The 26,673-nt window shown below is 35.4% G+C and overlaps 1 protein-coding gene across 1 annotated transcript; it reads right to left on the reverse strand.

The window, feature by feature from the left end:
• Nucleotides 1-4,809: 4,809 nt before the first annotated feature.
• On the reverse strand, nt 4,810-26,285 carry LOC132560799 (activating signal cointegrator 1 complex subunit 2-like). Its single transcript, XM_060225476.1, has 16 exons — nt 26,172-26,285; nt 23,734-23,895; nt 22,486-22,656; nt 21,382-21,579; nt 20,436-20,662; nt 19,153-19,227; nt 18,766-18,873; nt 18,256-18,318; nt 17,462-17,536; nt 16,664-16,946; nt 16,014-16,118; nt 15,375-15,478; nt 13,181-13,309; nt 6,814-7,029; nt 6,223-6,298; nt 4,810-5,563 (listed from the first exon to the last, which is right to left on the reverse strand). Exons 1-16 carry the CDS (start codon nt 26,250-26,252, stop codon nt 5,255-5,257), a joined length of 2,382 nt encoding a protein of 793 aa, XP_060081459.1. The 5' UTR covers nt 26,253-26,285; the 3' UTR covers nt 4,810-5,254.
• Nucleotides 26,286-26,673: the final 388 nt, after the last annotated feature.

The following is a 26,673-nucleotide window of genomic DNA, read 5'->3' on the forward strand; positions in this document are numbered from 1 at the left end:
TTTAAGTAGTTGCTATTTCTTTACATAGTGCTATGAGAACTGATTGTCAGTATTTCTTTGGTTGAACATCCCACTTACTAGTTGACTAAAATCTGATATTCAAGGCCACAATGCTCTAGCCCACTGCCCTATTTTTGTCCCTCTTGATAAATTGCAGACATTGTATTCGTAGTCTTAAACTAATATATAATAGCATGCACACCTGCTTGTTAGTAGGCTCTTCTCTTCTTAGACCAAATTTTGATACTAAATAAATCTAGATAGGTAGATGCAAAACGTTTCCATCGCGTCTTTTCACGTGTTAATCTTCTTCTCCAAAACTTCTGAGCCAATTTTGATCAAACTTGACATGCATCATCAGCACAATCTCGGCCCCCATCGGCTGTCTAGCTCATCGCTAAAACGAAGGGCAATAACTCTGTGAGATCAGCATGCATCAGTACGATACGTGGATTTTAATTAGGAGATTTTGCAGCCCTGTCCCCAGGGGCCTGAGGGGCGGACCCAAACAGGTCAAAAATAGGGTCAAATTTGTAAATCTTCTGCGCTTCCCCTACAAGTAGCAGAAAATAATGGCACATTCAATCATAAGCCCCAACTAGTCCTCTTTAGACTTTATAAAACGTATGTCCCTGGGGTCTAGGGATCGAATGATAGGACGGGGTCAATATTATTGTTTCCCAAACATGTATTTACACGTGTTCATTTTCTTCTCCAAACCTACTGGGCCAATTTTGACCAATCTTGGCATGGATCAGAAGTAGGACAAGGTGATCAGAATTTATTAAATCTATGCGGCCCTGCCCCTGGGGCCTGAGGGGCGGAGCAATATAGGTCAAAAAGGGGTCATTTTTTTAAAACTTCTTTATCTTTAGAAGCAGAAGAGAGATTGTACATTGAATTATTAAAAAGGCCTTCTTTAGAATGTATGAAACTAACGGGTCAAAGGGTCAGGTTGTAGGGCGGGGTAATATTGCTGTATGTAATTACATAATATCTACCAAACTATTGAGATCTCCACTCCATAACCAAATATAACACTGACCCTACCCCTTGGTACTTGGTTTCTTGGTTATATCTTTTGAGATCCCCAACTTATAACCATACATAGTATTGCTTGGCATCAAACGGCAAACATAATTATGATGTTAGAATCTTTGAGACATTTGATATCCCCATCCCTGAACTATATATAGCAATAATGGGCATCGAGAGATATATACATTCATGATATAAGAGCTGACTCCTGGGTTTGGCCCCGCCCCTCTGATCTTAATAATCTCTGTTTGAGATCTCCATCCCACAACCAAACAAACTCTTACTGGACATCACAGGATAAAGACCGTCATGATATAGGACGCCTTGCCCTACAAAAGAGTTTAAGCGACAGAGCTGTAAATTAGGTATGTATATCACTGCTGGGCTTTAAGATCCAGGTTAGAGATACAACCCAATGGGCCTCGTGTATCTTTAACGCATCTATATAACAAGCCATCAGGTAATCTCGGTATTTAACAAGAGACTCAAAATTGATTTTTTTGGCAGTTCACTATTGACAGAAATTTCTCAGTTCTACAAATGACTTATTCTCTACATTCCTCTTCTCTTATAAAATAAACTTTGACATGTTGTGTGGACAAAATTATTGCAAAATTAAACAGGGATAACTAGGTAAATTGAAAGGATATTTCAAATACTTTATCAGAAATTGTTAAAATTAACTTTGTCAAAATAATACATGCCCTGTCAAAATCGATAATTTGAGTCTTGAAATATATTTCTGATCCTGACCCCTGAACTTCCTGTCCAAACAATGAGGTAAGCTGTATCATACCGCTTTTTCCTCCCTCTAAGTCTGGTCAGTGTTGCTAAGAACCTAAATTTTGAAAACTAGGAGGCAACGTTGGAAAATCAAAAATGATGGAAGAAATGTTAAAATCTAGATGGGGTGATACACTAGCCCAATAGTTTAATGCCATTCATGATTTTCATATATATGTGTATAGTTTTTATCGTGCCACTATCTGAACGAATTACATGTAAAACAAGACATGCAGTCAACATCAAAACTCATGGACTAAAACTCTACCAGTCTACCACCAGCAAACCTGAAGATCGGTACTATAGATAAAATTTAGAATTATATACATACTGTGAAGCCAAATATTGAATAAAACTGCATCGTACAGTCACTTCATCCTTCTAAGACTCGTCAGTGATGCTACATCATACAACTGTTTCGTCCTTTTAGGACTCGTCAGTGATGTTACATCCTACAGCTGTTTCATCCCTCTAGGACTCGTCAGTGATGCTACATCATACAACTGTTTCGTCCTTCTAGGACTCGTCAGTGATGTTACATCATACAGCTGTTTCATCCTTCTAGGACTCGTCAGTGATGCTACATCGTACAGCCACTTCATCCTTCTAGGACTCGTCAGTGATGCTACATCGTACAGTCACTTCATCCTTCTACGACTCGTCAGTGACGCTACATCGTACAGTCACTTCATCCTTCTAGGACTCGTCAGTGATGCTACACCATACAGCTGTTTCGTCCTTCTAGGACTCGTCAGTGATGCTACATCGTACAGCTGTTTCGTCCCTCCAGGACTCGTCAGTGATACTACATCGTACAGATGTTTCATCCCTCAAGGACTCGTCAGTGACGCTACATCGTACAGTCACTTCATCCTTCTAGGACTCGTCAGTGATGCTACATCGTACAGCAACTTCACCACTCTAGGACTCGTCAGTGATGCTACATCGTACAGCCACTTCATCCCTCTAGGACTCGTCAGTGATGCAAAGGACCTAAATATATCTGACACAATATAGTTGTCTGGTATTGTACATATACAGTTAATTAGAAACAATCATAGATTCACCAAGTCATATTACCTGTGTGGCAACAACAACAGTTATATAACCCCTGTTATTATATAGATAACATGGTATGTATGTGTGTGATAATTGTAATTGTAAAAAAAGGTTTATTTTTTGGCCTACCATCACCTCATAGTGTCCCATTCAAATTGCCCTTCATCTAGTTTCCACTCTTCTCCGATTTTCAACAGTTCTTGGGATGAAATTGATAATTCTCAGTTGTCACAGGTTCCATATCTATTTTGACCATTAGCCTGTATTAAGGAATCCAGATCTAGCATAACAAAGTTGATCTCTAATTGTGACTTTATAGTTATGTTGTACTGGTATTGAATTAAATGAATGGTCAGCAAATGTGGACAAATATCAGCAGAAAATATTTTATGAACAAATTACGCAGAGGCACATTGCTGGGGATCTTAATAGTTTATTGCATTATAATAATATGGGCTAAGGGGCTATAACAGCTGCAGTGCCTGCCAAAACTTCAGTACGTGTATTACACGGCCAACAAGTAAATGCTTAAATAGACTGTTAAGATATCGAAGCTGCTGGCCGAGCCATGTACCTGAAGAGAGGCAACTTAACTATTTACTGCCAAATAGAATTCTTGGGGGACTTACGAATTACATAATGAAGTAAAATGCCCAAATTGAAGATGTACCACAGCTGAAATACCCCCAAGAAAATTTGTGTTTACTTAAGATCTTTAATTGCCGTAGGTGATTTGTGTGACAATTAACTGTTTAAATTTGTATGATTTTATCTATTGTCCACGAAAAAAGTAATTGAAAAACCATGAAAATGAAGCCCCACAAAAATATACATTTTTGCAATATCTATCAACTGACACCATAAAACTTCAAATATTTCAACCCTAATGATTGTTAAAATATGAATGTCAGCTAACATACATCAGTGTAAATCTCTTTATTTATCTACCAGTATTTATCTTTTGTTGGGGGTTGGGAGGTTGAAAGCAACTCAGCATATGGAAAAGGTAATAGATGAGGTAGTGTTATCAACTGGCACACGTCAAGCTGATATGAGTCTACAATCTATCACATTGAGTTGTCCACGGAATGTAAAGAAAGAAAACAAGCTCAACAAAGTCAATCATTTGTACATTTAATAGTCATTGATCATTAACATTTCATAAAACTCATTAACTTCATCAATAAATATTCAACAAAATTCTGCCGTTTATCTTATCATGGTTACAGAACATTACAAAGACAGCACTTGGCTACCTGTGTTTGATTCCTATTACAGCATACAACACAAGTTATGAACACTATTCCTTAGTTTACTTTGAGACCCCATCCTCTATCATCAGGTCTGTAATGCCTGTTATGTGTACAATTTTCACGGCCCTCCCCCAAACCCCATCCTCTTTTTATCAGACATGTAACGTCTGTTATGTGTACAAGTTTCACGGCCCTCCCCCAAACCCCATCCTCTTTTTATCAGGTCTGTAATGCCTGTTATGTGTACAATTTTCATGGCCCTCCCCCAAACCCCATCCTCTTTTTATCAGACATGTAACGTCTGTTATGTGTACAATTTTCATGGCCCTCCCCCAAATCCCATCCTCTTTTTATCAGGTCTGTAATGTCTTATGTGTACAATTTTCATGGCCCTACCCCAAACCCCATCCTCTTTTTATCAGACATGTAACGTCTGTTATGTGTACAATTTTCACGGCCCTCCCCCAAACCCCATCCTCTTTTTATCAGGTCTGTAATGCCTGTTATATGTACAATTTTCACGGCCCTCCCCCAAACCCCATCCTCTTTTTATCAGACATGTAAAGTCTGTTATGTGTACAATTTTCATGGCCCTCCCCCAAATCCCATCCTCTTTTTATCAGGTCTGTAATGTCTGTTATGTGTACAATTTTCATGGCCCTCCCCCAAACCCCATCCTCTTTTTATCAGACATGTAACGTCTGTTATGTGTACAAGTTTCACGGCCCTCCCCCAAACCCCATCCTCTTTTTATCAGACATGTAACGTCTGTTATGTGTACAAGTTTCACGGCCCTCCCCCAAACCCCATCCTCTTTTTATCAGACATGTAACGTCTGTTATGTGTACAAGTTTCACGGCCCTCCCCCAAACCCCATCCTCTTTTTATCAGACATGTAACGTCTGTTATGTGTACAAGTTTCACGGCCCTCCCCCAAACCCCATCCTCTTTTTATCAGACATGTAACGTCTGTTATGTGTACAAGTTTCACGGCCCTCCCCCAAACCCCATCCTCTTTTTATCAGGCATGCAATGTCTGTTATGTGTACAATTTTCATGGCCCACCTCCGAACCCCATCCTCTTTTTATCAGACATGTAACGTCTGTTATGTGTACAAGTTTCACGGCCCTCCCCCAAACCCCATCCTCTTTTTATCAGACATGTAACGTCTGTTATGATTTCCTCTCGATGCTTTATTTTTCTCCTTAAATTTTCTGTTTTTAAGGACATCTGCATCTTGACCTTGTCCTTTGGCCTTGCCCTTGACATCATACTTTTGTCCCTCCTGGCCCTGTTCTCTACCTTGACCTTGGCCAAACCGACGACCTTGACCTCTTCTCTGTGATATTCTGCGTTGTTCCGCTTTCTGCCTCAGGAGGGCCGGATCTTGTACAAAGTGATCCCGTTGTTTTTTCTCGTCCTCTGAATCCTGTAGGTATATGTTTAGTATAATTTCTTGAGTAAACTGTTGCTATAGCACACTGTGCATTCAGAGTTAAGAGTGCTTGATGTTGACAATAAGGCTTCATGTTACTACAATTTAACATTAAGTAAGGATATCAACCACAACATTGGAGTAGTTTCCCTAATTTATTTGTTATTTGTCAACCAGTCTTGTCCTTTAGCAAGTTACAAACTGTCATTTTTTTTGTTTCAATGCCTCCTTTAGGATTCCAATACAGGACCCATGGCTTACTAGTCTGACGCTCAACCAATTGAGCTGAAGAGAAGTTCTCTCTTGCCAAGCAGTATATTGCGGCTAGTATTTACCAGGGTAACAGGGTTTCTTCTGGATAAAATACAGTTTTTCTACTCATAACATACAAAAAATGTGAGCACAATATCTTATTAATAGCAACATTGTGACATCAAGCACCAGATGTTATAGCAAGTGTTGGACTAATTATTAATCTTCTAAAGAGATATATACTTAGTGAAGTGAAACTGATAAATGAAAACTAAAACATTAATCTGTATCCAAAAACAAACAAAGGGCTATAACTCTGTACATAGTTTTCTCCTTTTTGAGACACTCAGTCAAAAACGTTCCACTCTTTACTGTTATAATAAGAAAACAAACAAACATACCTGTGATTCTGATTCACTGCTCTTTTGTGTCCTTCCTTGGTTACCTCCTCCAAGTATCCTTGGAACGGTAAGTGGCCTGGAGACAGATTAAGACATAACACATGTATTACATAAAGAGAGATGAAAATTGGTCCCATTCTAATGTTACTTAAGACAAGCAAGACCAAATAAATCACTGCATTATTTTATGTTCCAACTTTGATCAAGGATTTTGAAAACAAAAAAAACAAAATGTTGAATTTCGGACCAATCCAAAATTAGCAAACTTTGGTCAGAATCATGTCATGATCATTTCAGCTCAATGAGACATGCAGAACTTGAGAAGAAGTTGAAAATGTTAACGACGGGTGACGGACGCAAGGCGATCGCAATAGGTCATCTGACCAAAGGATGACCTAAAAATTTAATTGATATTGAGGTTTAAGCAAAAGAAGTTGGCGTGATCTGTATGTTTTATGAAGCATAACAGATGACAGCTGCAATTGGTTAGCTTAGTAACCAAATACTTAAGATATTTATGAAACTATGACAACCATTGACACATGAGTTCTGAATTAACAGTATGATATTTCGTTATTCTGCTCTACCTACCTTCCATGCAGCAGCTCATCAGCCGAGTCGGCATCGTCTGCACCGACATTGTTTGTGTCGTACGTATCATCATACTCATCATCATACAGTTTAGCATATTGTGATGCTTCCTCTGCAGTCACCGTTTCCACAACGTAACCATAGGCTTCGTTGAGTCTGAATTTGTCCTCTGACCCGATTGTCTTATCGTCCAGTGATATCTTGTCCATCTTATTTCTGAAAAAAAATTATCAGAGATTTTCAGTTTCCTACACGTGTACAGATTTCTGAAATTAACACATCAAGCTAAGATTTCACATATTTTCACATTCAAGTCTACATCAAAGAGAATTTATCTAAAGCTTAAGAGTTGAAATCACGTTCTACAATATAATTTTCAATATAATGTTTAATATATTTGATATTCTAAATCAACCAATTTGTGTGTCAACAAGATCACAAACAGAGAGATGTTTACATGGATTAAAGCACAATTGGATTTCCTTAGCAAGACGTTTCCATGAAAACAAATGCAAATGAAACAATATGTGTTAAGAAAACCACAAAATTTAAAACCCATGAAAATATGTGATTTTACAGTATCTGGCCTGTTGTGTGATGTCATGGTGGTCATGTCACAAATATTCACATTTGTAATGACACTATTGTGATATCAAAGATCCATTGTAAATCACATCTGGATGATGTCACATGATTGTCTCGGGAATTCAAGAAGTAGAGCCTGATGCAAAATAAAGGAAAATTAATTTGAGAGTTTTCTTAAATTTTCGAGCTACACATTTTATTTGATAAATAGAATCTTACATTCATGCCAATGTAATATGGCACTTACTGTAGAGCCTGTTATTTTTGTGGGGATGATATTTTTGCTATTTTGCAGTACATATATTAATGTGGAATCTAAAATTTGATATGTGAAACAATGAGACACATGTGTTGTTGACGTTCTGTTATATCCCAATCACGAAATTCAATTCATCTTGTTTAGTAGAAAATGCTGAAAATATTGAATAAAACATGCCTGAAGGTTGTGACAAATTAAACAATTGAACTCAGTTCATAATTTCTGTATCACACAGACCCCATGTAAAATCCTTGATTTATTAGCCAAAAGTGTCGTATCAAATTGTAAGATATGTTAAATACTTAATTCAATATGACATGGTCATCAGTTAAACATGCCTTTTATCACAGAGAAAAAAATAATGTCCCATTTATACATGTGTATATCGGTCACTTGTTTCCAGTATTGATATCTCTACAGCATTAAAACCTCTATAGACAGGATTTTTTATTTGTTATATACAGATGTCCAATATACAGAGATTATTTTTTATTTGTTATATACATGTGACCTTTATATAGAGTTTCAATTGTGCAACAATGAAACTTGATAAAAGTGGCCTTTATACACAGGTCTTTTATGTGTTATACAATGAAACCTACTTTCAGTTGTTTGCTGCATGTAACTAAAATATCAATAGTTTAATAAACAATTAAATCAAAATCTCTTTTATATCAAAAGGATTCATTGTGGTTTTTAGGTCAAAGGTCATATGCCTTGTGTATCAGCACATGATTAGACCATCTTTATTTGCGAGGTGGTAAATGAAACATTAGCTACAGCCAGCTATTAACATTTATTTATGTCCCTGATCTTTTTAAGGCAGTTTTACGAAATATCAGACATTGAACGCCGGTGTTTTATGAGTTCTGCATTTACCCTACCGAGTCCCTAATAAAGGACAAATTAACCTAGAGAGCGTTCCCATCACAGGGGTTATCTGTTCTAAATAAAGATACCAATTCATGCTTTATTGTCAGCTAAGTCGTTAAAATCACATTGTAAACAAAACCTCAACTTTCTTTAACCAAAGAGTGGTTTAACAATGGTGTAATTTCAGATCAATCAAAATTTTGAATTATAAAAGATTAACATTTAACAAAGTGACTGACTTTTACAACCACAGTCATTTTTGTCTCTACAAAGACTTTACTTTTAATTCCGTATATTAATTAAACAGCAGCAGTCCTTCCCACCAAATCAGTAAAAATTAAATTTGAAGCTGAGAGCAGTGAACAACACTGTTGTGGACTTTAGATAGTCAGTTACCCTCATACCGTAAAATCATTAATTTTTGTGGGCAATTTGTTTTGGTGGAATTTATGTGTAGTCTAAATCCAGGAATTTATATCTCCACAAAATAATAAACAGATAAAATTTGAGGTGGATTTTAGTACTATCTGATCTCATGATTAGGATTTAAGCACAATATCAGCTGCAAAAAAATGGATATTTAATGAAAACCTTGAAATTTTAGCACCACAAAAATGTATAGATTTACAGTAACCCTCCTTTCTTGAGGAAATTCAGCACTTCAGTCTAATGATGAGTGAGACAACGGATATGAGATAATGTTGTCATAGGTCAAAGATTACAAAATAAATCATGATATTAAGTATTTAGCTGAGTAAGCCATGAGAAGAAATTCATCTTAGCTATCAGACTGTCTACAACATGTAACTGATGTATCCTGACAGTGGGTTTGTGTTGAAAGTTAGTATCTAAATATCCTTATATAGAAAACTTACACAAAAAAATTGCATACCAGTGTGATTCTGGCACAAGTGCCTCAATTAAAACCTCTTTGTCATAAAAAAATGTCACATGTTCATGATTCTTGGAGAATATTAACACACTGATGTATATTAGTGACATTCAGTCTTAATCAATTGAAAAGCAGTTCTTTGTCACTCTTAGAAAAAAAATAATCTTAATATATTTCTTATCCCAAGCTCCAGATATAAAATTAGAATATGTAAAATATTTAGATAAAGTGAAACATGAAACATAATAATGTTTTATTTCAGTCTTATCTTAATTCTAGAAGGACAGCAAACATAAAGCTAAAGATGTTTTTGTACAGAAAAGATTGAGGTAAGTATAGGATGGGCAGTACTATTGAGTAAGACCATGTTACATCATCTTTGGGAACAGACACTTTCTTATCAACCTGAAGAGGCAGACAGAAAAATATAAAATATGTACTTTTGGCAAATCAAGACATTAAACTGTATCAGTGTTAATCAAAAAATGTCTGCTGATACTCTGACATTGACAGTTGATTCATATATCCACTATAAAATTTTCCTTCTAATGACTGAACTAAGTACTGAATAAAGATGTTATAAACATGGCCACTCCTACCTAATTGTAACACATTTAACAGTACCTTCCCTAGTACCACCATACTTTTTTAAGGAGAAAAGTGCCTAACAACAAGCCACTCATTCTTATAAAAATGAGTCTTAGAATGCAGACATACTTTCAATTTTTTTTTTTTTTACATAACCGATTAATTTTCGTAACATATCTATCATTTTACATGATGAATAGATTTTCATGAAATATCTGTCATTTAGTTGATTCTCATAAAATTTCATAAAATTTGACTTTCATAAAATATTTACATTATGTACTGACATATTTCATTTATTTATATACAACGTCCAACAGCCATATAGAAAATAATACAATTAAAGTTTTAATGCTTCCAACTTGTTGTTCAACAAAATTTTGGATTTCTCCACCTCACCTTGTCTAACAACTAGAAAATATATAAAAAAAAAACTTTGATATATCTGCTCCCATACTAACCAGAATCTGGTTTAAATATAAAACAAATGTGTCATGAGATTCTCAGACATGACACTGATTTGTAACAGAATGTGACATTATCTAAGGGCAGGTTATCATGGTTAACACTGTCACACTATATGAAAACTTCCTACACCATATTCTTCACCAGCAGCTCGGAAATATAAAATATTTTATGCTAATATTGAATAATAACTTGATGCACCTCTATATAACATATTACACAGGGTAAAATATCCCTTCATATTTGACAAGTGGCGTTCACAGTTGCATAACAATGCCAGTGGTTAGGTGCTGTAAGAGAGTCAATGAGTTTAACATATCCGGCTACATAGGCAAGCAATTTTGATGTGTTGACAAACAAAATTCAACTTATGGGTGCAGGGGGCAAAAGGCACTGTAGGGGTTTTCAGGGCAAATCTGGAAGGAAAGAAGAATAATTTGGCAAAAAATTAACTTCATATTTCGATATGGTGATGATGTCTACGTACTGTTTATTTGCCTATAGGCAGCCAGGAGCAACAAGACGTGTTTAGAAATATACCTATCCATATTCAGCATCAGCAATACAATTAATTAACTAATTCATTAAAGTAATTGAAAATTTAAATATATACTAAACAAAAAAGAAAGTTAGTACTACTTTATTCTGTGATTAATTAATTAACCCCTTCATAAATCCTTACCAATCATGTATGAATAAAGTAATTGATCAATTCTGATAAAACTTCAGTCATGGTTCATTATAAAACTTTGCGTTCAGTTGATTTTATTCGACTGTAAAGGACGTTGGCGTCAATTTCAAAGGTAACACCCTTAGTAATGGGTATGGCCACCGTTTGCGAAATAAACAGCATTGCAGCGTCGTCGCATGGAACTCGTAAACGGCGGATAATTCGAGGAGAGATGTTGTTCCATTCAGCGATCAAGGCTTGGGCCAGCTCCTGCAAGTTTGACGTCTAATTTTGACGTTCTCTCACGCGTCATCCAAGAACTTCCCAGACATGCTCAATCGGTGACAAATCAGGTGATTTAGATGGCCAATCTAACACCTGTACGTTATTCTGCTGCAAGAAAGTTCTGCTGACGCAACTGGTGTGCGCTGGTGTGTTATCCTGTTGAAAAATGGCACCAACGCCATGGCGTCTTAAGAATGGCAGAACCACTGGTCTTAAAATTTAAAATTTGAATGCCGGTTAAATTGCCATTTAACACAACAAGCCTGGTACGAGTCCCCCCACAAATACCACCCCAAACCATTACACTTCTGCCGCCAAAGCGGTCCCGTTCTGCGACGCAGCAGTTCCCAAAACGCTCCCCTCGTCGCCTCCACACTCTGCGCCTTCCGTAACCGTGTTGCAGATAAAACCTGGACTCATCTGAAAACAGAACATTGTTCCGTTGTCGTAAGGCCCAATGACGGTGAACACGGGTCCAGTTACGCCGATTAGTACGGTGATGTCGCAACAAATTGGGTCCAGTGTAGGGATGCCGCGCTTTCAATTGGTAGACCCTCAACCTGTTGCAGACTGTTTGGGGGGACACACGACGCCCAAACAATGTCCTTGTAGTCTCTACTGCGGTTACGAATCGATTACACAAGTGTATCAATCGTATACGACGGTCATCCCTGGCGATCGTTTTACGGGGTCGGCCGCTTCGGGGACGATCGGATGTTGACCCAGTTTGGTTTAAACGACTTACCAACTGGCAAATTGTCTTAACACTGCAACCAAAATGCCATGCAACTCGATGGCGAGACTCCCCAGCCTGGATCATGCCTACAGCCCTTTCTCTCTGTACTTGTGACAGCCGGGGCATAATGATAAAGTTGATAGATAGCAAGATTCGGTTATTTCTAAGTCCTAAGGATCTAAGGAACAGTTGTCAGTTTGAATGTTTATGAAATTCAAGCGAAGATACAAGTAAGTCGCAGAAAACCTCGTGCAGCTCTTTCGTTAATACAGACTTTCACGCTTGAATGATTTTGGTAACCCCTTTGGATTTTGTCATCTAAAACACCACCGTTTTCTGATATTGCACAAACGTCATTTTGTTTTCACTCATTTACAGGTATTCGCCAAGAAAACATGTTAACCTTTCTTTTTTTGTTGAGTATATATTTCACTTTTTATCCTAATGTATCTTTATATTCAGAAGTGGATAAAGCATTCTGAAAATTTGGAAAGAGGACCTTGAGATGGGTGGGTGGGTGGGGGGGATGATGGGCAGGAGATCATCAACAATAAACATCAACTGTTGTAATCTAAGATAGATGTCTGTTGGTTATCTTATTACTCTAATTTCTATCAATTCCTACAATGGACAACATAAGAGGGACTACACACTCTGGAGAGTCCACACATTAGATTTAAGAAGATCCATTTATAATCTCAAGAATAACAACAATAAACTGAAAATTTCAGAATCCAATATGGCTACCTGTCAATCATTTTCTTCTTTTCCGTCAGTCCTAAAATTAAAAATGTACAACTAGGGGCCAATGGGAGGTGACAAATAAAATTTCAGAAATATCCATCCAACCTTACTCCAGAAATTGCAAAAGAAATGTTTCAGGATTGAAAGATGTCAGGCAGACAACATGAACAATGATTAACAAAGATAAAAGAAATTCTGGTAAAGAAATCATGCTGATATTTTCACAGTATTATTTTGCACTGGGATATATATATATATATTTTTACTTACTGTTTCCCATGGAATATACGAGACGTGTCTACAGAATCACGGCTGAACACATCAAATTCATCATTATCGTACACGTTTCGTCGACCATCCAATAAAGATTTTGGTGCTTCCCCAGGTTGTGACACTTCCCTGTCAAATACAATCAGCACATACTCAACATTGTTACAACATTGATCTGATGATTTGTATACTGAAAGATTAAAAGGCTGTAACAACAGTTTGATATCTGTGAACGACTTCAAAATATCTATAGGACACGAAAGCCCCTGTTCCTACTTAAAACCAAAATATGATCAATTGTAGAACATGATGTTATGATGCTATGGGGTAAGCATGAACAAATTGTGTTGGGAGGATCACAAGATAGGACACTGATTCAGGACGGACAAGACATGACAAGATGGGATAGGACAGGAAAGGGATGGGATGGGACAGGAAAGAGATGGGATGGAAACGGAAAGGTAATGGAGGGGGCAGGAAAGGGATGGGAATAGAAAGGGATGGGATGGAAGCGGAAAGGGATGGGATGGGGCAGGAAAGGTAATGGAGGGGGCAAGAAAGGGATGGGAAAGGAAAGGAATGGGATGGGGCAGGAAAGGGATGGAATGGGACAGGAAAGGGATGGTATGGGACAGGAAAGGAAGGGATGGGACAAGAAAGGACGGTATGGTACAGGAAAGGGATGGGATGGGACAGGAAAGGGATGGGATAGGACAGGAAAGGGATGGGGCAGGAAAGGGACGGGATGGGGCAGGAAAGGGATAAGACAGGAAATGGATGGGATGGGACAGGAAAGGAATGGGATGGGGCAGGAAAGGGATGGAATGGGACAGGAAAGGGATAGTATGGGACAGGAAAGGAAGGGATGGGACAAGAAAAGACGGTATGGTACAGGAAAGGGATGGGATGGGACAGGACAGGAAAGGGATGGGATGGGACAAGAAAGGACAGGACGGGATGAGACAGGAAAGGGATGGAAATGAGACAGGAAAGGGATGGAATGGGACATGAAAGGGATGGGATGGGACGTGAAAGAGATGGGATGGGAATATGCTGTGAGCTTGATATTTGATGTATGACCTTTACAAAGGACCTTTACAATTGACCTTTGACTCCATGCAAGATGTATGCAACCATTGCGTAATATTTTGTACATGTATATGTAGTTGCAGTTCATTCTATGAGTCAAAGTTTTTGTAACTTTCTTTTAAAACAATCAAATAATATTTCAACAAATTTAAAATTTCCCAGTCTGGATGTAAAAGGACATTTTCTACACAAAGTTTTCATTATTTCACTGACTAAATTTTCACAATCACTTGCATGTACAAATGTACTTGGAAATAGCAATATATCATCCCCATGCAAACAGCTAGATATACCATAGCATTTCCTGGGTTTTAGAAATAAGACAGGAAGTACATCAATCTACTGGGACCTTGACTTTTGACCTATAAACTTGACACAGAAACCTTAAGGTCTTGAACCAAACAGCAGTTGTAAAAAATTAAGTCTTATTAAATTTTGGAGTTTCTCTAGAATACATCAAACAAGGTGTGTTGGGATGGGCACATCCTAATTCACACTCATCCTCATTCTCTCAAGAGATGTTATATACTTATAACCTAACAAACTTAAGCTATGGTTCAGAAAGTTCAGAAGATATTATTGTGATTCATATCAAAAAGTTTGACTAATTAATTCCATGAGAATGTTGTTTTTTTCAAACTTAAAATCATCTTAAAAGAAATGATTAATTAAATCAACGAGAATGTTACTATTATTCCAATGTTAAAAATCATTCTGTCTACAGTTGTGCTCGATCTGGAACCAATGTCCGATCAATACGCTTTTTTCTTTCATCCTACCTACTTTTCTGCTTCCACATATAAGCCACATGCCCGACCACCAAGGAAAAAAGCTGCTGCTTATTATCCGGACGATACCGTAAATATCTAAGATTACGATAATTTGAACTATGATTTTTGTTTGACAATGTTTGTACATTGACTAACATAATTATGCTTTCTTCAAAATAAAAATTAAGTCATACACTACCTTTATATCAAATCCTCAGATATGAGATTTGCTTTGTCACTATAGATCTATATCAATTATACACACACACCAACAAAGATCATTGGAAATGGAGAAACAAATATGATTGAAGAATTCTACAAATAAAACTGCTCACCGAGGCATATTTCTGTCCATGTCTTGCAAGGAGGGCGGTAATTTGTCCTCCAAGACCGAGTTGATGACACGTTCAATGTTGTAGTCCATTTCCTCTAAACAAACCTACAAATACGTCCAACCAAACAACTAGGATAGAATTCCTTAAGACACAAAATGTAAATATAAACCTATAAAGCTAATCAATATCTCAGGAGTTTTCCTTTTTTATCAAATTCATCAATAAAATCAACACTCGTGCATTATGTATAATTTCAGATTTAACAAATCTAAGACTCAAAATCTTTTTTAGTCCAAGATGAAAAATTCTTGATTATGATATACATATTATTTACATTTCTGCCATATAATGTATATTACATAATTTAAAATATATAAATCAATTTTTTCACACAACTAGTCTGTTATTAGTGTTACAGTAATAACACTCATTATATGTTATTGCTGTTATTACACATGTGTCATGTGACCTAGAGGAGTTGTGATTGGCTGAAGGTTCCCAATATTTCTGTTGTGAAATTATAACTTCATATGAAAAAAAACCTGAATGATTCCAGTCCAATGAAAATTTGTTTTCAATTTGATTTCAGGTTTTTTATTTTGAATTTAGCATTCTATTTTCTTTTGTTTATTTACTGACCTCAATGAAGCCTTCTCCGAGGTCAGGAAGTAGGTCTTTAACGGAGGAGATGAGGGATTCTAACTCCACACCAGTTTTACGTGCTGCACAGGCGCCTTCCATTTCCTACAACAGGGTCAAAAAGGTCAAATTACAGATGTTATTAATATCATCATGCATCACTTTGTTCCTTCATTTAAACATTAAATGTCCCTTCAGTGAATGATTGACATTGATAAGCAGATATTTCTGCATATGAAAGTAAGAAAATTTGGATATCCACGGGGCATCATCTGGATTACCTGTCAGTAAGTACATAGTTTAGTGTAGATCACAGGGGCATTCACAATTTATTGTCACATGAAATTGTCCAGAGCCTTTTTATTGGCACAGCTAGTTAGGAAATCAAATAAATTTTCTGATAAAAATTATATGATATAAAAAAATCATTTCCATCTGTGTTTGTAGAGAAATGTATATCTTTCCTGCAATAAGGACAGGGAGTCAGTCTCTTGCTCATGGAAGAAAGAATTATTTCAGGACAATGAATTACAGGATCAGTTGACATTTTCTATTGACACTGCAATATGTGTATGGGCTTATAATACATGGGCTTATTATATAATCATGTATATAAAATAATTAGATACAAGATTGAAGCACCAACTTACATAAGATTCTACTTGGAAGTTGTCAGCATGAGCTGTGAAATCTGCTCCACCCACTGCTCCACCTGGAGCCCCGCCCATTGCTCCACCTATAGCCCCGCCCACTGCTCCACCTGTAGCCCCGCCCATTGTTCCAACAGCACCAGTATCCTCCATGGGTCCTGGAGAGCCATCAGGACTAGTCCTGCCCCCTCTGTTTGTGCCTCCGGTTGGTTTCCGCCGGCGACCATGAGTAGTGAAGGCTGAGCTGATAGCATCCTGTATGTACTGAAGTCTCATCTCATCACTGGCTGAGGTCAAGGGTCAACACAATGTTTACAGGTTATTTATTTTTAGAAATATTCTTTTCTACTGGTTATCTTTTCTTATCTTTTTTTTTCATTTTCGAAATCCTACAATGGTATAAAATTGTATGTTTATATGACAGACGTGACATGAAAAAACAAAGATATTCTGAAATTGTCATACGATATCTGTGAAAGTTTTGCCAATACCATCAATGGTTTGTAACATTGCTAATTTCATTCAATAATCAACATTTTTTTCATTAAGAGAGGGGTAACAATTTTTCATAATGACTAATTAACTGCTCTCTCCTATCTTTAATATCATAAATGGAACAGCACCTGGTTGTTATGTTAATTTTAACAAGATATTACAAACTCTCAGTAGGAAATGGCTCCTTCACGGCTGATCAGCTCAAAGGGAGATAATCCTCTGTCCACATTACAGATATTCACACTTACAAAATGTTACAAGATATTTAACCATTACTGATATCAAAGAAGATAAAAAGGATACATTTCTATCGGTGACTGCAGTAGTATTTCCTGGTAATTTTCAAAACGGTGACGACTCTCAAAATCAGCAAGGAACCTGAAATGACAGCATTACATAATTGTCATACAAAACATTACCACATAATGAGGATGATAGCATACTGAGAAAGTACATAAGAGAGTGAAATCCATACTGGACTTTCATTCTAAAGATCCAACAAGAACAGACAGTTTAGGGAAGGATATATAGTATATAATAAAAATTATTGTGACGATACTTTTTAGTTCTGATATGATACACATCACGATATACACTCTACAATTTGATTATTTTTGAAAATCATACAAACTCTGATAACAGAACCAGATGCTGACATGAAGTGCATTTCAAATCTTTATATACTGATTTTAAATAAATATTTCTTTAAAAAGAAATATTATAATATTTGTCTTGTTATAGAAGATTTAAGAATATATGAAATAATTGATGACAAGCAGCAAATGATATCTTTAACATCTATTTTGAGTGACAATACTTAATGACGTATCATACTGAAATGGAAAGAAATTGAAAACGGAATATAGAAGTAAATATTGTAAAATGATATGTATCACAATGAATTGTTTCAACTCTCCAAATCAGCATACTAATAAAGTAAATTAGAATTACTCAATGCTATATATCAATATTGGTTTTTAATTGACTGACAAATCTAACATGTTTAACATAGAAATTTCCATGAATTACCAGGTGTACTAGCTGGATTAGCCAAAACATGAAGCATAATCTTTTAGTGTTTCCATCACGGACCTCACCTTCGTTCATTTAATATTGAAGTAAACACATGTATGAAATCTTCCACTCTCTCGTCACCGCCACTACAAATAAACAAAGATTTCAGGGTATGGCGTATACATAGGAAGCATGATAAAACCCCAAATCCCTGAATATCCTGCCCTAATTTAAAATCAGGTATTTTTATGGTTTTCCATATAAAGACTATTTAATTGGCACTGGATTGCATGGATAAAGTTAGCACAATAAATCTTTTTAAACTTGACCCATTAATTTGTTGATGAAGATTACCCATGATAGAACAAAAAGAAAATTCACAGAAAATTTTGGAGAGGCTGGAATTTTTTAAATGTTCTTAAATTACTGGGTAGGTAGAATTACAGCTGAGCCAGTCTGTAACAGATTTTGTATCCATATATACTGCACAAATTATCACTTTTATTAAATCTAAAAATGATGTTTGTTATTGTTTTAATTCCGGGATATCATTTTGAACAGAAATTATTATTATGCAAAATTGTCATGCATACATGTTTTCCAGTAGAGGCTGTATGCAGCAGGTGTTTATGATAAGGTGAACAACTTTCAACAATGAATTCTTTGCTTCCTGGGTCTTTTGCCTCAACAGCATCTTATGACTGAAAATTAAATGCGAAAATTGTACATGACTTTTGAAAAAAACATCATAAGTAGGATACACAATATAAAATTGAAAATAAAATCAATATTTTAAAACCATCATTCAAATCTTAAACTTTAAAGGGCATCGTAATGATCAAAATTCATATACCAAAATCTGCAAATCATATATCATATCGAAAAAAAATTTTGTAGACAAAAATCTTTTGACATTTCTATTTTCATGTGTGATAAAAGAAATTAGTGGGATATATATTTTATATCAGATTAAAATTTACCTGTGGCTGTCAAATTTGCGTTTCTTGAGTGATGTTACTATTTGTGGAATCACCGATTCATATAGCTGAGCCAAACTGTAATAGATTTGTGTAAAGTATTTTTATTTCTTAATTAAATCTAAAAAAAAATGCATGTTATTTTTAATTCCTGAAAATAATTTCAAAACAAAATAAGTTTTCCAGGAGTTTGCCCTTCAACATAAGGCCAAAGTACGCGAAAATCTGTTTGTACATATCTACTAAGCATAGCATATCTTAATCATTGGTTCTAATATCAACCTGAGATAACAGTTTTGCTTAAAATTTTCAAATGAATCAGAGAAACAGAAGCTAAACAACCTCTATCTTAATTTACTTTTTTCAGAAATATTAGTCAAATTTATACAAGAATTTTGCCCCATTAATCAAATTGTAACATAAAAGTACCTTTCAAATGCATTGAATAACAATTTCAAACACCTCTATGGTATTACATTCTATCAAATCTACTTTATCAAAAATCACACATTCCAACCAGGTTTTCCTTACACTAATGTAGTTCCAACATGCTTTTAAAATCCTAAAACACCTCTACTCCCACCCTCCTTTGTAATCAGGGATTAATCTAGAATACAGGGGAAAGTATCCTTTTTGTGACTTGGGAAAAATAGCCTAGGTTCCACAGGGCCACAGAAGAAAGCCTCCTGGGCTGAAAATGATTGATATTTTTTTAACACATTTGTGATTGACAGTTCAAACCATTTTTTAATAAGAAAAAATTCTACTCCAAAACAATAAAACTAAAAGATCAAAAAGTAATTTCGTTTGAAATTGAGGAAATTCATACAGTAAATTTATGTAAAATGAGGAATATATTGTAAGATTCAAGGGAAACTTCCAATAAGATAAAAATTTCAGCTGCTAGGGGAAACTACTCAATATTGGTAGTTACATAATCCCTGATTGATCCCTGTTAAATATGTATTTACTATCATTATGAGTGCAACAGTGTCATCACCAATCTACGAATAAGTAAACAAATTAATACAAGTACCTAGTACTTGTTTTCAAATTCTTACTTTCTGTGTATTGATAAGAGAATTCCTACCCATCTATAAATAATGAAATTTAGTTTTGACAAAAATCATAAAGATAAAACTTGACTCAGTGTAAGTCAATTCACTTCATTACGGATATCTATTCAAGTATGAAATATCTTGCTTATCAAATCTAAACACCTCAGAATCAGACTGATAAGTTAATTTTTTTCTAAAATCGCAGATTTTTAAAGTCTGTTGACGTACTGATGTACAAAGTCTTCTTTAAAGAACAGGCTACAGGCAGGAGGGTAGACGTCCAGAAAACTGGCCAGTGTGGTGCCAGTGTCTGCTAGATAAAATACCACATCTTGAAAGTCTGTAGCCATCATAGTAACCAGTTCTGTCTGTTCTTGACCAGGATTTGTCAGTTTCTTTGGAATCAGCCCACTAACTTCTGCCACACCGCACTTGGCTCGAATATTATCAAATACCTGCCATTTCACAAGAAAGAAAAATGAATTTTTAAAAGAAAACTTTCTTTCTCAAATTCAAATACAGTTTTGCAGTATACAACATTTCTAGGTGTACTACCCATACAATAAGCCATAAAACCCGTCTTTTGTCAAAAATACTATCCAGGAAAAAGTATATTTAAATGATAATAATAATGATAATAGTAAATTGAGGTTGTTTTATACCAGTTCACAAATCATTCTCTGTGATTATCGCTATACAGCAGAGTCAACTGGAACAAGCAGTGCTTGCTTGTTTGCTGGGAATACTGCCCTATGAACAGGCAGGTTCATTATGGGTGGGGGTCTCTTTAAAAAAAGCTCATTGCTACCTCACTGAACATATGGGAGGCATGTCGCACGCCATTCACAGCAATCAGACTAAAGAGATTTGCCCATGGACACAAACATATAAGCAAAGAAAGGTGGGCTATTCAGCTTCCTGAGAAATACAAATCGTTACGAATAGGAAGCATCTAATCACTCACCTCAGATCCTCACCTGAGATTACACAGGCCAAGGCTCTAACAAGTTAAGTTATCACTACCAAATTAGTGGAGACTATTAAATTATAATGCCCAAGGATACAACACATGTTCTTGACAGGAATCCCAGGTGGTAGTCCTGGTGACTGCAAAAGACCTAACATTGCACTCACCTGTCATGGTAATATCTAGACTACAAAGTGAAGTATTCACCTGCAGAATGGTTGGAATTGTGTTCTGAAGATCATAGTTATATTTAGGCTGAGTGGTAAATATATTATCAATCATCTTGTACAGTAACTGGCCATTTCCCTCGCCATACAAAACACACAGGTCCAACAGTTTAGGTATGTCAAACAGGAAGTTCTCATACAAGATTTCACCAAACACGCCTGGAGTAATGTGATGTTCCTGTAATTGAGAAATGCATTATTCTCACTTTTATTGAAAAAATCAAGAACAATTTACATCCAACTATGCATCAGTTCCAAAATGAAGTTTTAGTGCTATGTTATTTAATTTGGGTAACTGTATATTGGTTAGTAATTCCAATTAAAAAAAATCTTGGCACCAAAATTATGGTGAAAATGTGGACTACATTGTAAATTAATGTTTTATAGATTAAGTAAAACAACAATATATATAATTATATCATTAATGTCAGACAAAGTTTTAGAAAATCAATACTATAGTTGTACTATACTGAACAGGCGTCCACTGAACATTAGATTTAATATTGCACCAAGAAATACCATGAAAATTTACAAGAATGTAATGAATTATTTCTACCACACTAACAAAGTTTCTAAATTTAGTACAAGTCCCTCTAATTCATATTTGAAAGGAGATAGCAGTTTTATTGGAATTTTTAAAGAAATTTACACATAGACATCTAAACAGAATTACCTAATAATGTTCAACATCTGTGAGAGAAGATTAATCTTGTAATTTACCCAAGAAAATAACTTACAGGCAACATTTAATTTTGAAATTGTATATCAATTAATATTTTTGATTGAATGGTGTAAACTATATTTGTGCTGAAATTGGGTTTAATGATACCTTAGGTATAAAACGTGGGTGTGTAAAACCTTATGATAGATAAACAATCCACAAATTTGTACATCACTACCATGTGGTTTCACAATTCCAACTGACTTATATTATAATTACCCTTTAAACATTAATCAGAGCACTCTCAATACTAATATTCAAGTTGTACATGTCTACTTGGGAAAAAATAACAAATTACAACAATTTTTAAGCAATAGGAGAAGTGAAGGATCTTGAATATCACAACAATTTATCATTTGTTACCTTTGATTCCTTATGTGTCGCCATACGAAGACAAGTCATGAACACAAGACGATGAACCTCATCATGACGTGATTTCGTGTCCACTGGGAGTTCTATCAAGATGTCATGAGTTCTTGGGGCATAGCGCAGGTAGCTGTCAATCAGACTTATAAAAGTCTCGTCGAACACAATCTGAAGTCACAAGTTTTATTTCACAGTCATCTATAAAGATAAAATCTATAGATTTCTCTCTGAATATATACAGTTGTTGATCATTTTATAAAAATGTGGTGAGGTGTCAGTCCTAGTCGTCTTTATAAGTAGAAAAATAGATGCATCAATCATGGTACATATAGATACAAATATGAATATATCAAAATCTATTTTTTTAAATTTTTTATCTGTAAATACAAAATAAAAAATCATTATGACTACTTTTTTGAGACACAGCAGAAACACAGGAAGCCATATTGATACTTAATCACAATAACAATGATATATATCTCCCTTAAGAGTTACCATCCTTCAAATACAGTGGAGAAGAAAACTGCATACACAGAAGCTGTCAATATCTTGAAGTGGTCTATACATTAAAAAAAAACTTTTTCCCCAGGAATTATTCAACATTTTTTTCCATATGCTAAGATGAATAAATTAAGCCAGTATGATAGGAAAGATGAACTATGTGGGATTTTTTCCCATAATAATGCAAATATTTACAAATGCCTTAAACCTAAATAAAAACAGGAATGATATATGCATAAGAGAGAATCAAAATGTCTCAGCACATTATTTTCTGAACACTACACTGTTATGACAATGTGATCTGCTGAGACTTTGTGTCTTTGGAACTTCGAGTGCTATAAAACATGATACCCAGCTGAGAGGCACAACTTAACTATGCTGTAATAACTGAACCTTTTGACCAAAAAAAAAAGGCAAAAAATCTGCATCTTAAGACCTAGAGTTTATTAGTCAACAGCTATTTAATTGTTCAAATAATTTTATAATAGAAATATTACAGATAATTTAAAACAATAAAATTAATCCATGTAAGTATCCATTATAATGTACAAAATGTGTCACCAGTTATCAGTTATTTATTGGTCGATTAGTTTTATCTCTGAATTTCATTTCATTGCCCTGCATACCGTTTTGTGTTCACACCCAAGGCACATCGCCCCAATTTATCAAACTCACTCGGAACTGACGTCAGCTCTATAATTTCTTTTTGTTAATCTGCTTAACGTATGTTACAACTTCCATTACCTGACACCAAAACTTATCATGAGGCAATTGCAGTGCCCAGTGCAGATCTTCTTCAATGAACTTGAGACGGTCAGCCCATTCTTCACACTGACCACGGTCACTGATGTCCAAAGGTGGAGCATGGTACGTTACAAACTGGATCTTCTGTGACCATCGAGGATGCTAAAAATGAAAAGAGAACACTGTCTGTGCAAGTCAGAAATACATACTCACACCCTTATATATTTGGTTCCAGTTTCTTAATTGTTAAATGAATGCACTAAAATCAGTTCTATATTAAACTTAGCTCCAAATTTTGAGGGAGTTGAATTTTTACATTAAAGACATATTGATCACAAATATCGTAATTTCTATGTCCTATATATATTATTGTTCTACTGAACAGATTTTGTTTTACATCATTCATAATATTAGGTTTGAACTGATTCAATGCCAAATCAATCCATCTAAATGAGCTACATGATATGTAATAACCTCTGGACATTGACATGGGGACGGGTTACATGTTTTTTTTCATTAATCATATTTTTTTTGTGTGTAGCTTGTAGCGCTCTATCTAATAGCAACTAAAAGCTAAATAACTCATTTACATGAGCTGTCTGAGCTCATATTAATTCCCGACCCCCTCTGGACACATTTAACAAAATTGACGGTGTATTCAGTAACATTAAGGTCATATTTACAATAAAGAGATCATGTATATTGATTTTCAGAAAATTTGACTCTCTTGAGTTTAAAGAAACTTCTTGATTTTACATACATATTTTGATCTCTCAAATTTATGACTAGACTATATTCTTTGAGAGATCCATACACACAAAGCTTAGTGACTTCTTTGAAGGTGGTTTTCAACCCCACCTGTTAGCACTTAGAGCTGGATATGAGTGTCAAACAGCTTTAGTGAGAGTCATTGAAGACTGGTAGGTGGCACTTGACCAGAACAAGTTTGTTGGCTATATACTTATGAATCCTTCAAAGGACTTTGATTGTCTACTTCAGAATCTCCTGCGGCTTACATTACAGAAATACCGACTCTCTAACTCAGCAACACAACTACTTTCAGACTACCTCAAACAAAGGAAACAAAATGTAAAATTAGGATATCACACAAGCAGTTTTCTCTCACCATACAAAAGAGTACCTCAAGGCTCAATTTTAGGCAATTTCCTCTTTAATATCTTCAAAACGACATCTTTCACTTCATACAACACCTCTAAAATTACTGCGATGATAACACAATTAGTAAATCACATACAACTTTAGACATCATAAACTACAAAAAGATAGCATACGCTGGTTCGCAGAGAGCTACATGCAAGCAAATCCAGACAAATTTCAAATACCATTGCTAATGGGCAAAAAACACAAAAAGAAAACATTACTTTTCGATTTGGAAACAACACAATCAAATGCGAACCAGAAGTCAAGTTGTCAGAGGTCACAATAGATTTTCAGTTAGATTTTCACACACGTCTCAAACATCTGCGAAAAAGGACCCAAACAACCAAATGCACTTAATCAAACAGGAAAATACTTGCACAGATAAGGCAAACTCACCATCTATCACTCTTTCATCTTATCAAATTTCAACTTCTGTCCACTGACGTGGCACTTTTGTGTAGAAACTAATGCCAAAAAAATTTCAAAAATTCAAGAAAGAAATTTTACTCACCCATTCAAAATTACCTAAACTCAAAATCAGATGCCTCAGAAGTTTTTCAGTAGAAGTATACAAGATCACACACAAATAAACATCAACAACCTACCTTCACAATCTTATCAACATTACAGAAAATCCTACACATTCCAATACCACAACACAGCAGACATACCGCATGTTAGGCCCCCCCAACATATGGAAAACAATCTTTCAGGTCACATGCTCCAAAATGATGGAATGTGCACTTCAAAATAACAAACACACTAGCTTGTACAAGTCACAATGCAGATGCAACACATGTAGGCAAAGAACATACAAACATCCATGACGAGTATGTCTTAATGTTTTATAAACTGTATTGTAGATCGTATTTAATGAAAATGCATGTTTTCTAACGTTATATGTGTCGGATGTAATAGCTCATCAGACGTAAAGTATTATTGTTTTAAAGCGCCGATTTTAAATAAAACTTTTGAACATTAGAACATTTAATACTTTTGTCGAAATTTCTCACCGGTACAACATCGTAGCTAGTATGCACATGTACAACATATATAGCCTAGATGTACTGTATTCTAGTCATTGACAGATCTACAACATGTATAACCCCTTTTGTAATCCTTCCTTGTGATGTGGGACGTTTGCCGTATATTGGAGGTGCCGGATATTATTAAACGTCCGATTTACTGAGTCCCAAGAAGGAATCCCAAAAGGGATTTCAGTATGTCTACTGTAGGTTAATACACAATTTAGGTTTTCTCAATGTGATATCTCTTACCAAAGCTGGGACATCTTCGGTCTTGTTTTTAGCAACATCGACTTTAACATGAAGTTTATCTAGCGGTATACATGATGACATGGTGTAATATACATCTGTTACATCAACACAACATGTTCCCGAATTATCTCTTGCTCAAGTGAAATACTACCGGACGTAATAAAATAATAGTAAAATATTAAACGATATACCGGTCCTTATTTCCGGAAAAAGCAAAAATGCTTGAAACTATTGTAAATATCTGCAAATCGAAATGGAAGACATTCACATTCAAAAATGATAGATGAAATCCCTGTTACATAGTTATTTCAGGAATTAATTATGGGTAGTAAATTGTGAACGTTTTTGTGCTCTTGTTTCATTAACACGAAATACAAAATGTATATCGTGTAATAAAACCAAACTATCAAATGTGTAAAAATCACATTCCAATGTCGCCAACTTAAACGGAATAAGAATGAAACTTAACCTCCTCAGGAAGACAGATATTTGTATATTCATC

Source organism: Ylistrum balloti, unplaced genomic scaffold (assembly GCF_031769215.1).
Source record: "Ylistrum balloti isolate Yb309-2 unplaced genomic scaffold, AGI_CSIRO_Ybal_v1 Utg371114, whole genome shotgun sequence".
Lineage (NCBI taxonomy): Eukaryota > Metazoa > Mollusca > Bivalvia > Pectinida > Pectinidae > Ylistrum > Ylistrum balloti.

Coding starts and splice junctions, on each gene's coding strand:
- LOC132560799 (XM_060225476.1), bottom strand. CDS start 26,252: ATGTCATCATGTATACCGCTAGATAAACTTCATGTTAAAGTCGATGTT. Junction 17,537..18,255: donor TCAATATTAAATGAACGAAG/GTGAGGTCCGTG, acceptor CTGTCATTTCAG/GTTCCTTGCTGATTTTGAGA. Junction 16,947..17,461: donor CTGCAGTCACCGATAGAAAT/GTATCCTTTTTA, acceptor GACCTCAGCCAG/TGATGAGATGAGACTTCAGT.